At 29.5% G+C, this 15949-nt stretch overlaps 1 protein-coding gene across 1 annotated transcript in view; it reads left to right on the forward strand.

The window, feature by feature from the left end:
* Positions 1–1687: 1687 nt before the first annotated feature.
* LOC119608095 (limbic system-associated membrane protein) overlaps positions 1688–15949 on the forward strand; it is a gene marked incomplete at its 5' end in the record, with an annotated part of 45052 nt that continues 30790 nt past the window's right edge. Inside the window, one exon of the mRNA XM_037962361.1 lies at positions 1688–2026. Coding sequence (XP_037818289.1) covers positions 1688–2026 — 339 coding nt within the window. The remainder of the gene's footprint in view (positions 2027–15949) is intronic.

Consider the following 15949-nt stretch of genomic DNA (forward strand, 5'->3'; position numbering starts at 1 on the left):
TTCCCTTACATTGAGAATATTTAATGTTTCAGAGAGGTTTTCAATTGCATGGTTTTGAAGATAGAATGACTTTTTTGTTGAAATGTTAACATGATGTTTAATTTTATGATCCTGAGAACTTTCACGTCCATTTCTCGTCAAGGTTGCGAAAAGGTGTATCAAGTATTGTCGACATGTGCTTAAAGAGTCGCGATTCTAAAATATGTTGCGATTGCGGAGGGGTGAGCTGAGTATGTAAGCCAAGTTTTCGGAAATATAATATGAGAAAGTTGAACTCTTTCTTATTGTGTATTTGAAACTTAAATTTAAATTTTAAAATACCTACGAATTATTTTACTGCGTAGTTTTGACTGATGTTAATTTTATAATATTGATCTGTGTGTCACGACGGAATGGAATATTTATATTTAAAATTAACTGGTATTGAAGACGAAAGAAGGGTCACCTGTGTTTCGGAAATATATTATTTTAGTCCTTTTAAACTAGAACACTTTTGATTACGATTTGACATTGCCATTGAATTATAAAATGTGTCCTAACTTCATATTCTGGGATCCCAGTATCCCTTATTTAATTGTAAGGTAGATCATTATCCATCTGAAAACCTTAATTTCAGTACATACATATACAGGGCTATAGGGTTGCAGCAGTTTTTTAAATTTAAATGAAAAATGTCAGTTCTCACTCTCGTGTACCTTCCTTTACTTGTTTACAAAATTTTGTCCAAATCGGTAAATATGGGAAAAATCTTTTAAATTAAAAATGGAATTTCTCTATAGTTAAAATCATCGGAAAACTGCATCCAAATGCTACAAGTCCACAGGATGCATCCGTGGCCAGTTAGCCCTTTTAGAAGATTAATGGGCATACATATGGAAACAGTCATCCATCATATTTAATATCAGATAGACTTACATAGAATATATTACCAAAAAAATACCCTTTCGAAAAGTAATTTATTATTTTATTAAACATTTAAATCCATCGTTTGTAGACTTTTGTGAAATTCGAAAAAAATTATAAAATTGTTTTTTTTTAATATTTTATTCATTGAAATAGAAAAACGATGTCTTATTATTTATATTTCTCAAAACATAACATTCAACAAAATGTAAAAGAATATTTTTTTTTTTTCTTAAATACACCAAAAATACCGAACAGGAAAATCGTTTATAGACTTATTTGACATAGTGTAAAATGTAGAATTAAAAGAAAAATACAAAAATAAAATAAATTGAAGTTTTATAAAATAAAATTCTTAAAAAATAAATAAATAAAAATGATTTTTTTTAAACATACTTGGTGAACGGTACATAAGTTTCGGCACAGCCGATTATAGAACTCTGGCTAGTTTAATGCAGTTTTTGATTAAATCGGTTTAAGAACCGATGTAATATTTATTTTAAGCTATCAACGTATGTAATTTTAATTGTAGGGTTCCAACTTTTATAATTTGCATAAGATTTTTGCAAGAAATTGTAATTTCTACACATGAAACATACTTGGAAACCTTTAAAAGGGCACAACTACGTCATCTAAATCATGCGTAGGGCGAAATCTGTAGTATACCATTCTTGAGAAAATAACTTAAGTAATCGTATCATTTAATTATTTAAAGTAATCTCTCTTATTAGTTTAAATATTAATATTATAAATTGAAATACAAACATATTGTATAATTTTTCAGAATCTCATGCAGATGGATCATATATTGGAACTGATAGTGAAACGCCTTCTGTTGCTCCAAAATTTTTATCACGAGGACATTTGTATAAAGTTATTGTCGGTGAAACTATCGAACTTCCATGCAAAGTTCAAAATTTAGGATCTTTTGTGCTGTTATGGAGAAAAGGATCATCAGTTTTAACAGCTGGACATTTAAAAATAACTAGAGATGTTAGATTTAAAATAGTTGGCGATTATAACCTTCAAATCAATGGCGTAAAGACACAGGATGCCGGTGACTATATTTGTCAACTAGGAGATCAAGAAAATAGAGATCAAGTTCATACGGTAGAAATACTAGGTAAGACATACATACAAATAAGATAAAATCGATTTTTATACATTTAAATTTAAAAATTAGGCTATTTTGTTTTTCAAAATTTGGGGGGTAAAATGGGTGAAAAACGGGCAAATCTAATACTTTTGGGCGCAACTACTGATTATTGGTTATACCTAAGCGAAGAAATTTTCGATTAAGCTTTTTAAAGTACACAGAAAAAAGTTTCAGCATGTTTTCATTGATAAAAGTTAATAATATTCAACAATAAGTTCCTAAATTGTATGAATTTTTTAATTTTTATTTTTTCAAAGATAATCTAGAAGCCTTAACTTAAAATATTTCAAATATATTTTTATTTTCTATTTGTTAAAAAAATGTTTGAAATTTTCTTTGGAAAATTTTGTATTTCTTTATGATTTTTAGATTAAAATCGATGAAATGTGCACGTATTTGGCGGCATTTTATGAAGAATAGATGCTTAAAGCTACGTTCACACCTATGAAATATTTGACGTTTTTTATCAAATATCTGTTGGCTGTAATGTGAACACAAAATATTTTTGAAGAGCAAACAAAATATCAGATGTTTTTCGTGAAACATTTTTATTTGTCAACCTACAAATATTTTCCCAATATGAACACAATGTGAACACCAAACACGGAACATTTTTGTTTAACGTTAAAAAAATTATTTAATTAAATTACAATAGTTTCTTACAATTTCATAGAAATTTCTGCCTAAAAATAAAAAATTAAATACGTTTTTATTTCATAATGTGCTTAAAATGAGTATTTCTGTTTCGACGTTTTGTTTGAAGAAGCAATGCCAAACACAATCCAATACAAATAGTGAAAATTTGTTTGCCCGATGTTCACACTACAACAAATAATTTCTTAAAACAATTGACGGATAAAACAGTGAAAAACAAGATTTTGTTTGCAGGCAAAGAGGAACATAACAAGAAGAACAGTTAATGCGCAACCAAACCAAATGCCAAAAATATATCTGTTTATATTTACTACAAAGATATATCATTGAATAATAACCTCAATTTATTCTAAAATTTCATTTAATATTGTTTTTCAACAAATTTTTTTCACAAAAAATACAAATTACATTTCAATACCTTGTGCAAGTGGAAAAAAGACAGATGGTGAACCTGCACTGTCATGTTGTTGATATTTAATATAGCCAATGTAGCGAAAAACCTTGGTTGTTTGGAACGGTTTATAGCGATTTAAAAAATCGCTATAAGCCGGGAAATAACCAAATTATAAATTATTTTCATTAAATTATCTATAAAATTTAAAATTATTGAGAATTGTGTATTATTAATATGCTAGCTATACCCAGTGTGCTTTGCTACCCTAGAAGGAATATGTATAAACAAAAATGCCACTTAACGATTTTGAAGATTCTAACCACAATAGTTTTCCAGATTTATAATACGTTACATATGAGAGATGTCAAGCAAACTATTGCGAGTTCGCCAGTTTCTATCTATCGCCAATTTCTATCTACCTATAAAAAATTTGAATAATAGAAGAATTTCCAAGATGCACGAAATTTTGTATTTAATTTATATATGTTGTGCCAAGCCACCCATTGAAAGTCCGCCCCTTATGCTCTAAATGTTCACATGAATTTCAAAGTTCTTCATGTAAAATTTGAAGATTCTAGCTCTAATAGTTTCTCAGATATACGAATTTTTAGATTTGATTCGTGTGGTGGCTTCAAGCTCCCCACATTGAGAATTTTGGAATTTAAATTGAGAAAACTCCAATTAAAATTGGTAAAGTTTAAAATGAAATTGAGATCCTTTTATTTATATGACACATTAAAAAAAAAAACAAATAATAAAGAAATTCCAAAGTTAATCCACCGATTGTCGAGGAACAATGGCTGGTTTATCATGAATACTATGTAGGAATACCACCCAAGCGATATGTGTTGGAAGTCTGAATACGTCAAAGTAAAAAAAATATTAAAATTTTGATTAGGTTAAAAGTTCAGATCCCAGTATAAAGTATAAAAAGTATAAAAAGTTTCGCAGAATTTTTCAAAATGATTGTCAAAATGTTTAAATTTTAAGCTTTGACGGAACATTCATGTATTGCACTACATACATATATATGTACATATATATTTATTTGCAAATTAAAAATTAAAATTTTCTGAAAATCATTTGTAATTTTCTCAATTTCATTTGAAAGTTCCCCAAATTCAATTGGAATTTTCTCAATTTCAATTCAAAATTCTCCCTTTCAATTGTACTTTTCTGAATTTCAAATGGAAATTCGCATTTTCATTTAGAATATTCTCAATTTGAAACTGAAAACCTCAAATTCAATTGAAATTTTCTCAATATAAAATGGAAATTCTTAATTTTATTTAGAATTCTCTCAATTTAATTTAGAATTTTCTCAACATTAACGTAAAATTCTCAATTTTATTTGGATTTTTCCCAATTTTAAATTAAAATTCTAAATTTGATTCAGAATTTTCTCAATTTCAAATTGAAAATCTAAAATTGTGATTGGAATTTTCTTAATATGATTTCAATTTCACTTAAAAATGGTGTAGACTATAGACTAGACTATAGACTAGACTATATACTAGACTATAGACTAGACTATAAAGTAGAGTATAGACAAGACTATAGGCAAGAATATAGACTAGACTTTAGACTAGACTATAGACTAGACTTTAGACTAGACTATATACTAGAGTCTAGTCTAAAGTCTAGTCTATAGTCTAGTCACTAGACTATAGAATAGACTATAGACTAGACTAAAACTAGAGGGGCATTTCAAAAATTTTCGAGCAGGTTTTATACTTTACCTATAAAGTAGAGAATAGACAAGACTATAGGCAAGACTATAGACTAGACTTTAGACTAGACTATAGACTAGACTTTAGACTAGACTATATACTAGAGTCTAGTCTAAAGTCTAGTCTATAGTCTAGTCACTAGACTATAGAATAGACTATAGACTAGACTAAAACTAGAGGGGCATTTCAAAAATTTTCGAGCAGGTTTTATACTTTACCCTCTCCGATTTCGATGAAATTCGGTACACACATTCTTCATGTAAATACGGAATTTGAAATTCTCCAAAATTTCTATATCTTATATATTGTTGAGTACACAATAAGCAATCTTATGTGAAGTAATAAAGAAAATGGAAGGTAAATTTTTGGAGATATCCTTGACTAAAGGACGTTGTTTGATGTCATCATCCTCACATTATCCGATTAAAATCGGATAAATAATTAATATAATAAATAAATAATATACGTGAAATTTAATACTTGTTGAAAACAATTCAAAATCCAACTTTTTTGTTCGAAAATTTTTGAAATTACCCTATATATAGTATGTTGTTGTCAACCAATTAATAACAAAATAAACAACACAAATAATAATTATCTTTAATTTAGGCAATTGCTTAAATTTCTATTAAATGTCACAACTACTTTGTCTCAGATATCTATTTTATAAAAAATAAAATAAAACCAGTCATTTTAGCGACTATTTACATTTTTGTATGAGGTGATAAAACTCTTTTTCAGAAAATAAATAAAGAACAGCTGTTATTTGACGCTGTTTGATCTTACATTTGGTTTGCATGATCAAATAATTATTTTGCCAAAATGATGTAAATTATTTGACTTTTGGTGTTCACATTGATGAAACAATGAAAAATATTTATTTGGCAGCAAATTAATTTGTTTTATGAAAATCATCCGCATTGCCGTTTGTTAACATGAAATATTTTATGTTCAGATTCGACAAACAAAGTTTTTTCACTCGTTTCAATTTATTATATAAATTTAATTTTAAACCTAATAATAATAGTTAAAATTAAAACAAATTGGTAAGTTGTTTTTTTCTTGCATTAAATTATACGATATACTGTGGCTGTAAAACATGTGTATTTTTGAATCAAATTATTTTTACACTGTTTGATAAAACAATACCATCAAATATTTGTTCAAGTCTGAACATGAAATTAATATTGCGTTTGTTTGACGCAACTTCCAAAAATATTTTATTATAAATATTTGGACCAAATATTATTTAGGTGTGAACGTAGCTTAACTATGTTGGATGATGTTTTCTTGTTTAACATTTTGTTTTTCTGCATTTCAATTTATATTTTTTTATTTTACAAAATTCGCTAATAAAAGATTATTATCTACTAAATATGGAAACAAATTAGTAGATAATTAACTTTTTTTGCAATTTTTCATGAATAGCGTAGAAAAAAAGTAAAAATTTAAAAAATTTCCGTCATGTACAAGTTCATACATTTTATGAACTTTTAATATGAATGAAAATAATTTGGGAAAAAAAGTCATGTTCGATTCATACAATATATTACAAAATTCATTCATGTTATGTATTATTTTTTTCTGTGTATCAGAAATATATATAAGCTGTATAAGTTGGACCAGGACTGGGAAAAATAGGAAAATTAGTAATTTTGAGCTTTCAGACCGATCTTTTTCTAAAGCCAAAATATTTTGAGTGTTATTTTTAAAGTTTCAGATATATGTATGTTTTGAAAGACGACCCTTTGGGGGGAAACGTGTAAAAATTCAATTGCTATATACATAGATATACAATTTAAAATTTTTATATTTTAATGGAGCAAAGAACTGGAAAATTCATATTTTAGACAATTCAAACTAAACGGGAATACCGTTATTTGGACACATTTAAAACAATACTATTTTTTTGGAATGATTTCTTCCGTACTTATGTTTAATGAACACAGATAAAACAAAAAGTAATGTCAAAACCAAAAATTTAATATACAAAAAATATAAATTTTGATGTTTAAATGACTTTAAAATGTTTTAATTTAATAAATAATTGTGCTTAACTCATCAATTCAGTGTAATTTAAGGGAATTTCTTAATTTTTAAAAGAAAATTTTTTATTTGGAAAAACATTTCAAAGCAAAAAACACGATAACTTAATATGTGAACGGTTGTGTTTAAACTAGCGTTTTTTAAATATATTAGATAATTAAAGAAAATTTTTTAATTTTTTTTTCTGGTGATTTTATTTAATAGGAAATACTATTTAAAAATTATATCTGAATGTATATGATGCTAGGAAATAAGATATCAGAAATTAATGCTTTTCACATTAAAGTCAAATAAACTAAATTTATATAATAATCGTTTAATATAACAGACGAAAGACTGGCTGACTTTCAAGATACATATTGGTGCCAGAAAAATTTCATCATTTCCAAACCTAAGTAAACTTTAGAACCCGACTCTTACACCCGGAATATTAAGATAAACAATCCGATAGTTTTTTGTTTATTTTTTTGAAATTCCGATAAATTTTGATAATGCATAATAATTCAAGTTTGTTAACTTTTATTTAAAATTTTTGGTGAACGATTTGATTAAAACGTTAAAAAACAATAATGTTTCAATTCCTTTTTTGAGAACAGAAAGTTATTTTATTACGAAAGAAATAACACCGCTTTTGATCGGAATACAATTCTGTTTAAAATCAAGATATTTCAAGTGTAAAATAAATTAAATTTTATACCGTAAAAATTAAATAAAATTTTTCCACGTCTAATGATACAGAAAACTCATAAAAAATACAATGTGTCTTTAAATATTTGCAGAAAAATTTTATAAATTTTCCTGGGAATGAAAATTTTTAGAAATCATTTCCCGGGAATGGAAAATGACCGGGAATTATGACAATGGGTTTAAATTCTAGTTTTAACTCAACCCTTAGTGAAAAAATGGAAAAATCAATGGATAGTTAGTATTTTTGGTACTCTTTTGGTATGAGTATGAAAATTAAAGGGGTATATTTATATAGAAAATTCTCAAATTTTAGGCAAGCCAGACTGCAATGGAAACATTTGTATTTTTTTCTACATGATGCAATTACTTCTAAGCGACTAAATCTAATTATGAAATTTGGACCACATATAGAATTTTTTGGGGAAGGCATTATACTATTTATGATAGGTGAAAATTAACACTTTGTGCTCTAAGTCAAGGAATATTCTTTATACTAAGGTAAATATATTTTAGTTTTCGCTAACTAGAGGATAGTAACGGAATTGTATTTTTGAATTTTTTGATGCCATTCAAAGTATTGATTTAAAACAAATAAATTTGAGTTATAGCTTGCCAAAAAATTTATTTGTGAAGTATTTTAAAAAAATCTCTTAGTGAGGGTAAATCTTATGGGTGTTGTTTTAAGTTAACTAAGTTAACGAAATTTTAATATTTCTGAAAGTTGAAAAATACCAACGGTAGAACAAAAAGTGAAATTCCATGTTGGAGAAATAAACACTCAAGTTAAAATTTCTCAAAAATGTGATTGAAACCAAGTAGTTTTTTTTACAACTTTTTGATATTGTGAGGGCGGCTTACAACTTAGAAAGTCAATTTTGCTAATATAAGCTGCATACACTTGTTGAATGACTATAGTCCATATTTAATTGTTGTGTCATTTATAAGTAAAGAATTACGTGGTCGCAATGTTTTGAAACCAAATTTACACAATTTTACAAAATTTTCAGTTTTTTGGATAGAATATTTGCGGCTCTTCGGTTATGCAAAATGTATAAATTAGAAAAAGTAGACATTGTAATTACTCGTCGTTTGATGTATATGTGCTCTAGAAGGTATCACTGCGGGAGAAGCTTAAATATTGGAAAAACAAACGTGAAAGTTTCGAAAAAAGGGCTTTTTCGCAAAAAAACACACTAACAGCGTAACTTCAATATACCCAAAATATCGCGTGATCGAAATACTTTTAAACTAGCCGCGCGTACCCGGCGTTGTCCGGGTTTCTTCTAAAATAAAGAGAATATTATTCTGTCTGTAATGACTATACTTTTTTTAATAGATGTCAAAATTTAGCTTATAACGATAAAATAGTTATTATATTTTTCTGCATTTTGTTTAATACTTAAAGTCAGTTTCTGGACAAAAATGTCCCTTAAAAATTTACAAATTGAAAATGAACTTTAATTAGGAAATTTTGGCTAATTTGTAGAAACATTTAGAAACTTTTTTGAGAAATTATACTGAAATCAGTATTCTCAATAACTGATAGGGAACTGAGGACACTTTTAAATTAGTTGTTTTATTTTTCCCATCTGCAGTTGATTTAAAGAACTGTTCAGTTTAAATTCGGTCACACTGTACTTTGAATTGTAGTGCCCCTGGTGTATAGAGACAAAAGGCTTCAAGGCATTTTATTAACTACAAAAATACGTACTATTAACCGTACAAAATTTCAAGCGATTTTCTTTCTATTTGAAAAAGTACAGGCAATTGAAGAAACTCTGAAACGATTATGAAACATGTTTTTGTCTCATCATTGTTTCTCAAAAATACATCCATTTATACAAAAGTATGTTTAAACATATTATTTTTATTCATTAGCTTTTATGCATCCACAATAAAGTTTTGACTGAATTTAGACACGACTTATTAAATCCGAAGAAATAAAGGTCAAATAGCGTTAGATGTTCAAAGCAGACGCCCAAATAATTTTACTTATTAAAATATCCACGTCTTCCTCTAATTAAAAAAAATTTCGGAATTTGTAAATGGTAAACGGAAAATGTGTGCTGGAGTTATTCAAAATTATTATTTAATTTGAAAAGCTTAGAATAAATACGGCGCTACATACAGAAAAAGTTGTGCAGAATTTTTTTTTTGATAATTTTCTAAAAGTATGAAAAGATATCGAAAGATCAATTTATCCGAATTTTATATGAACAATGCTTTCTATGCATCGTTTGAGAGGTCTACCTATATAAGATTTGCAAAAGTGCTGTCTTTCGGGATACTCTAATGAGTAGTCAAATACATATCTTCATGGTTTTTTAGATTTGAGCTACATTTGAAAAATGGCAACCGAATTTATATCAAGATATTTTTTTGATGGCATATTATTTAATTAATTTTTTAAAGAGTTATATAAATAAAAATTTTAAGGGGAGATATGAATGATTTTCTAGATAGATTTAGGTGTTAAAGGAAGGAATCACAGCCGATTTAAAATTCGAATTTAAGTGAAAATGTAATATGAATATATTATTTTCCCTATTTTAGAAGCGGTTTTTGTTCAGTAGTTTTTATTATATATACAAATGTGGCACCGTAGACATTCATTTAGTTAGTTAGTTAGTTTGAAAGGAGGATGTACATATATACATCAAATCCGAAGAAATACACCTAGGCCTCTATCGGGCCTGTTGTGCGCTCCTTAACCAGTGCCTCAGGTGGGAATCGAACCCACCACCTCCGGTCTACCAGACTAGAACACTAACCTACCGGAGACCATTTCATTTAAGATCTAATAAAGATTCTGTTTTAAAATAGTTATTTTCTGAGAATATACAGCAGATTACAGGTTTTTAAATAAAAACGGTGGAAAACGCTTTAGATGAAGATCGATTTTTGATAATAAATTAAATTGAATACAGATTTTATTTTACCTAATCGTAAAGTTAGTTAAGGATCTACAAACATTTTAGAGTTTTCATATAAAAATAAATTTTTGATTAAAAATTTAACTAAATAATAATTCTCATATACTATGAGAATTATATATCATGATCTTTAGCATTATAAATGTAACAAAAAGTGGACGGAAAAAAGTCATTGTATTTCATTAAGAAATTAGTGCTATAGGTGTATTTATTCGGATTTGGTGTATTAAACATTCTCTTCCTCAAACACTGTATGTTGCCACATTTCTTGAAAATCGGTTCATGTTTTTTTATATTTAGCCTAGAAATTGTATGTTATAGCAGTTATTCAAAAAGTGAACATAAAAATGTGCGTATCATCCAATCAATATCATATAGAGTTTTTTTATAAGTACCCTCCACCACCATCAGTGGTGATAGATGGTATATATAACTTTGTCATTCCGCGTGTAACACCGAGAAATATTCATCTTAGATATTCTTGATCCTTATGAAGTTCTGAGTCAATTTAGCTGTGTCCGTCCGTCCGTCTGTCTGTCTCTCTGTGTAAAACACAAAAACAATAAAAATTCATGAAATTCATCCAAAACATGCCTTATTATCCGGTCCAGTTTGGTATTAAAAATCAGTAAAACCGCTTCACGACATAAAAAGTTATGAAAAAAATGTCCGTTTTCCCCAATTCTTAAGTAGTTTTCTCAGAAACTACCAAAGATATTTCGATGAATTTTGTCACACATTATTTTTGGTGCCAGGGATCAAGTATGTTCAAACTCATGACAATTAATCCAATATTTCCATAGCCCCCATACAAAGGTGTATATTCCCGGATATAATTTTATCGTTAATAACTCCCTCAAATATATCGGTATCAACACAAAATTTTGTACATATAAATATAATATGAATAGAAATCATACTACCAACGTAGATCTGAGTCGGTCCACAATTGGTCATAGCTCCCATGTAAGGTCCGCTTCCAAAAATCATTTCATTGACCAATAAAAGCTTTTGTTATAAAATTCGAGCTGAATATGTTTTGTGTACATACAAACCATTCTACCATATTTCTTTTCGGATCGGTCCATTATTAGTCATAGCTCCCATATAAGGCCCACTTCCGGAAATCACTTAAACGCACATATTTAATTGTCAAATAAAGGTATCTTGATAAAATTCGACACAAATATGTTTCGTCTATAATTGGTCATAGCTCCCATAAAGTGTCAACTTCCGAAAATCATTTAAACGCATATGTTTCATTGATAAATAAAGCTATCGGTATAAAATACAACTTGAATATGTTTTGTATACGTATAAATAACAATTTTTCCCCGGATCGGTCCATTACTGGTCATAGCTCCCATATAAGGCTGTCTTCGGAAAATCATTTAAACTCACATATTTCATTGTTAAATAAAATTCAACACAAATATGTTTTGTGTACATACATATGAACCACTCTACGAAATTTTTCTGGAGAGACCCGTAATTGGTCGTAGCTCCTATATGAAGTCAAGTTATCTAAAAATTAGATAGTTAAATGAGTTTTAATAAAAAGTAGCTTGCTGGTGGAGGGTATTTAAGATTGGGCATAGCCAAATATAGCACCCTAACTTGTTAACTTCTGAGGTTAGACCTATTAAATGCCAAATTTTATGTAAATAAGTTTATTAGTTATGTTTCATATATATTTATTATTATATATTATAGGTTTTGAAGATGTAATGTGTCGTACTGTTCATTCCACAATATTCATTATAACAGATTTCATGAAAATCGGATCAGTAGTTTTTTGTATGTCTGAACGTAAATTTGGTTTAATAATTGTTTTACAAAAAGTCCGATCCTGATCCTGAGATCAGACATATCGGTTCAGTAGTTTTCTGTAAGTCTCGAATGAAAATTTTGTAATAAGAAGAATCGTGACATCAAATCATTATTTTATATAGCCTATTGTTCTACTTTAGAATAGGACTATTAGTGTTCTAAATTTAATATAAATCGGTTCAGCAGTTTGTCCGTGAAAGTGTAACAAATAGACTTTCTCTTTCATATAATTATAAGATAAGATATAGGTAAGGATATTTTTATAAAAAGTGGGCGTAGAAAGGGGCGTGGCATCGGATCAAGTTCTTATATATAGCCTATAGTTCTTTCCAAGCTTACACCTATCGGTATGCAAAATTTCAGGTTAATCGGTTTAGTAGTTTTCGCATATTGTGATTGCAAAATTGGTGTAATAATAGTTTTACAAAAAGTGGGCGTAAAAAGTGGCGTGGCATCCGATCAAGATCTTATATAGCCTATTGTTCCTTCTGGGGTTAGACCTATTAGCTGTCCAAATTTCATGTAAATCGGATCAGTAGTTTTGCCGCGATAAAATATTAGCATGCAAAGATTTTAGAGCGAATACAAAAGAATGCAAATTTTTAATTTTTTACATTAGCAAATTTCCGCATTATAAACAAATTTTAAATTCTGAATTTTATCAGTAATCAATCTTTATGTGGAAAGAATTGATTTGCATTAAACAAATTTAATCAAGGCCTTTCGTGGACTGAATACGAGGGGTTTCTTTCACGACATAAATCGATGAAGCACACCTAAGCCGCTAATTTAAATTGGGCCATTATACATCAACCGGTAGCTGAGAATGATGCTTATATGAAAATCAATAAGCCGTTTGAAAAAATACAAACATTTTGGATTCAATGCAATTTTAAAAAAATTCATTCGAATATATGCACAAATAAATTAAAACCTCATAGTTTTAATACACAAAAATGCATAATTTTTTTAGTTATTGATTGTAAATTAACGTATTAATTCATCATGTTATATAGTCTATGAAAAATGTGTACTTAGTTTTATAAAAAAATATTTTTTGAAGTGGTTGAAAAAAAACTCTTAAAAAGTGAATTTATCCACGATAATTTAAAATATTTGGGTTAAATTAATTTGCATTTTGGGTCCTTCGTTGTGGGTTATATCCACGCTTATATTTTTGAGTTTCAGGTAAGAACGTAATTTTGGGCATTTTTTTAAACTGTTAACTTCAAACCGCTATAACTTTGGCGGCTTTTGCTAAAAATTATTCGCGAGAAGATAATTGTACTTCTAAGATGTTAGACAATGTCCACACAAATATCGTTCAGTCATGTAATTACCTATCTGGAGTCTCTGAGGCTTATAAATGAACACACATTTATCGATATATATAAAATTCTAACGTTACTGACTCATTGACTGACTGACTGATTCATCAAGGCACAGCCTAAACGGTTGAAGCTAAAACCCTGAAATTTGGACAGAAGATTGCTCTCCCAAAATGATCCACTAACACGGAAATTTGGAAATTCGAATGTTTAGGGTGTAAAAACGGGTAAATTCGGTAACCTCATATCTCCTAAACTATAAAAGATACAAAACCAGTTTAAAGCTTATTGTTCTTCATATAAAAAATAAGCGGATAGGTGTCTGGTACTTTTTTTAAATTCGGCCCTTTAGGGAATAAAGGGGTAAAAAATGTATTTACTTTTTTTGCATCCCATGTATCTTTTAAACCAATGAACGAATAAAAAATATTTTTGACTCCTTCATAACCTAACGAAAAAATAAAAATACGAATTAATTACTTTTTGGATATTCGGACGTTTAAAAATTGTACCTATTTTTTGTACTTTTTGCATAAATCATTGTTTCCTATGTATTGATTTGTATTAAAATGTGAATGGATTCTTAATGATGGGCTCCCACTACGATATTGCAACTTTTTGTAATAAAATGTTTATACTACATCAAATCCGAAGAAATACACCTAGGCTGCTATCGGGCCTGTTGTGCGCTCCTTATCATGAAAAAAGTTCACTGAATGAATTATTTTTCAGTGTTCAGAAACTCAGTTTCCAGTAACTCAGTAATTCATAAGAATCTTCCAATCAATGTTAGTCAGGAATGTTATTTCCGGAATAACATCACTTCCAAGATACTCGGATCTAACTTCGACGAATGCCAATGGCAATGGCAAAGAAAGTGCTCCAGAGTTTCACTGTCCTCTCTACATGCTCTACATTTGTCTGAACCAACAGTCTAATTTTGCATAGATGTGTTCGTAATGTGTGTCCACTCAGAATACTTACAATCATACTAACTTCAGACATGCTCATTTTGAGGAGATTTCTTGTCTTGCTCTCATCAGGGTTACCCCATAGGATCATCGTGGTTCTACCCACTGTTTCATTATTCCAAGAGGCCTTATGGGATTCTCTCATCCATATTTTTAGTTTAGCTTTTGTTGCGTCGAATGGTTTTCCGTTTGTCAGGTTAACTGCTTCGAGCTCCTTTCCCTTTAAAGCTATTACATTCGTCCTTTCGTTGCCGACTTCTCCCGAGTGGGCTGGTACCCATATAATGTAAACCTTACCTCTGGGAGAGTATTCAGTTAAAGCTTTCTTACAATCCAATAGGTCTTCGATTTAGTTCTATCACCTGATATCGCCCTAATTGCCTTCTGGGTGTTGGTAAATATATTAAGCGCTATGGGCGCCATATTTATTATAATCCAATTTACGCATTCCGTTATTGCTCTTACTTCTGCCTGGAAGCTTGTGTTATGTTTTGATAAAAGGTGGTATATTTCCGTTTCTGGGTTTTCAATATAGAACCCCAGCCCCAATTTAGAGCCATCCGTGTAACAACGGATTCCTACTGGTATTTTCTCTAATGTTCCGCTTGACCAAGACATTATATCTGGGATCAGCGTTTCAAAGTTTCCGACATATTCTGTGTCTGGTATACGATCAGGCACGTCCGATGATTGTGTAAAACCTTCCAATGTGTCCAGTATACATTGATGACGTGTCTTATAACCGCTTTTGGATAGTTCGCCTAAAGAGCCGTTCGGCTGTAAGCGCCGCCTCATTTCTTAAGTATGTTTCTTGGTTGAAGTATTACATATGGCACCACTTATACCCAAGCAGCATGTACGCTGAACTCCCTGTAGTAGTTTGATATTGCACTTTTTGTCTAAAGCAGTCCACCAGATTATTGAAGCATAATCTAGAATTGGTCTAATTACACTTTTATAAAGCCAATTTGTCATAGTAGGACTAAGACCCCATTTCATGCCTATAGTTCTTCTACATATCGCCCAGCACCGATGTGACTTGTTGATCCTATCCTCTATGTGGTGTCTCCATTTTAATTTCCGGCCGAGGATTACACCTAAGTACTTAACTTTGTCTGTCACTGGTATCTTCTTGCAAAGGAAGCAATTTTTGTCTTTCTTGTAAAAAGACAGATTTCCGTCTTCGCCTGAGGAAGACGGCCTCTCGGTTGAGCCCATCTCAAGGTCGTATTCAGAGCCTCCTCAGCTCTTCTACACAAGTAATTTGGATCCTTTCCCTTTAAAAGTATTACGACATCGTCTGCATAGCAGACAGGT

The sequence above is a fragment of the Lucilia sericata genome, unplaced genomic scaffold, assembly GCF_015586225.1.
Source record: "Lucilia sericata isolate MDLA Ls3-8-SP2 unplaced genomic scaffold, ASM1558622v1 Contig000789F_arrow, whole genome shotgun sequence".
NCBI classification, from domain to species: Eukaryota; Metazoa; Arthropoda; class Insecta; order Diptera; family Calliphoridae; genus Lucilia; species Lucilia sericata.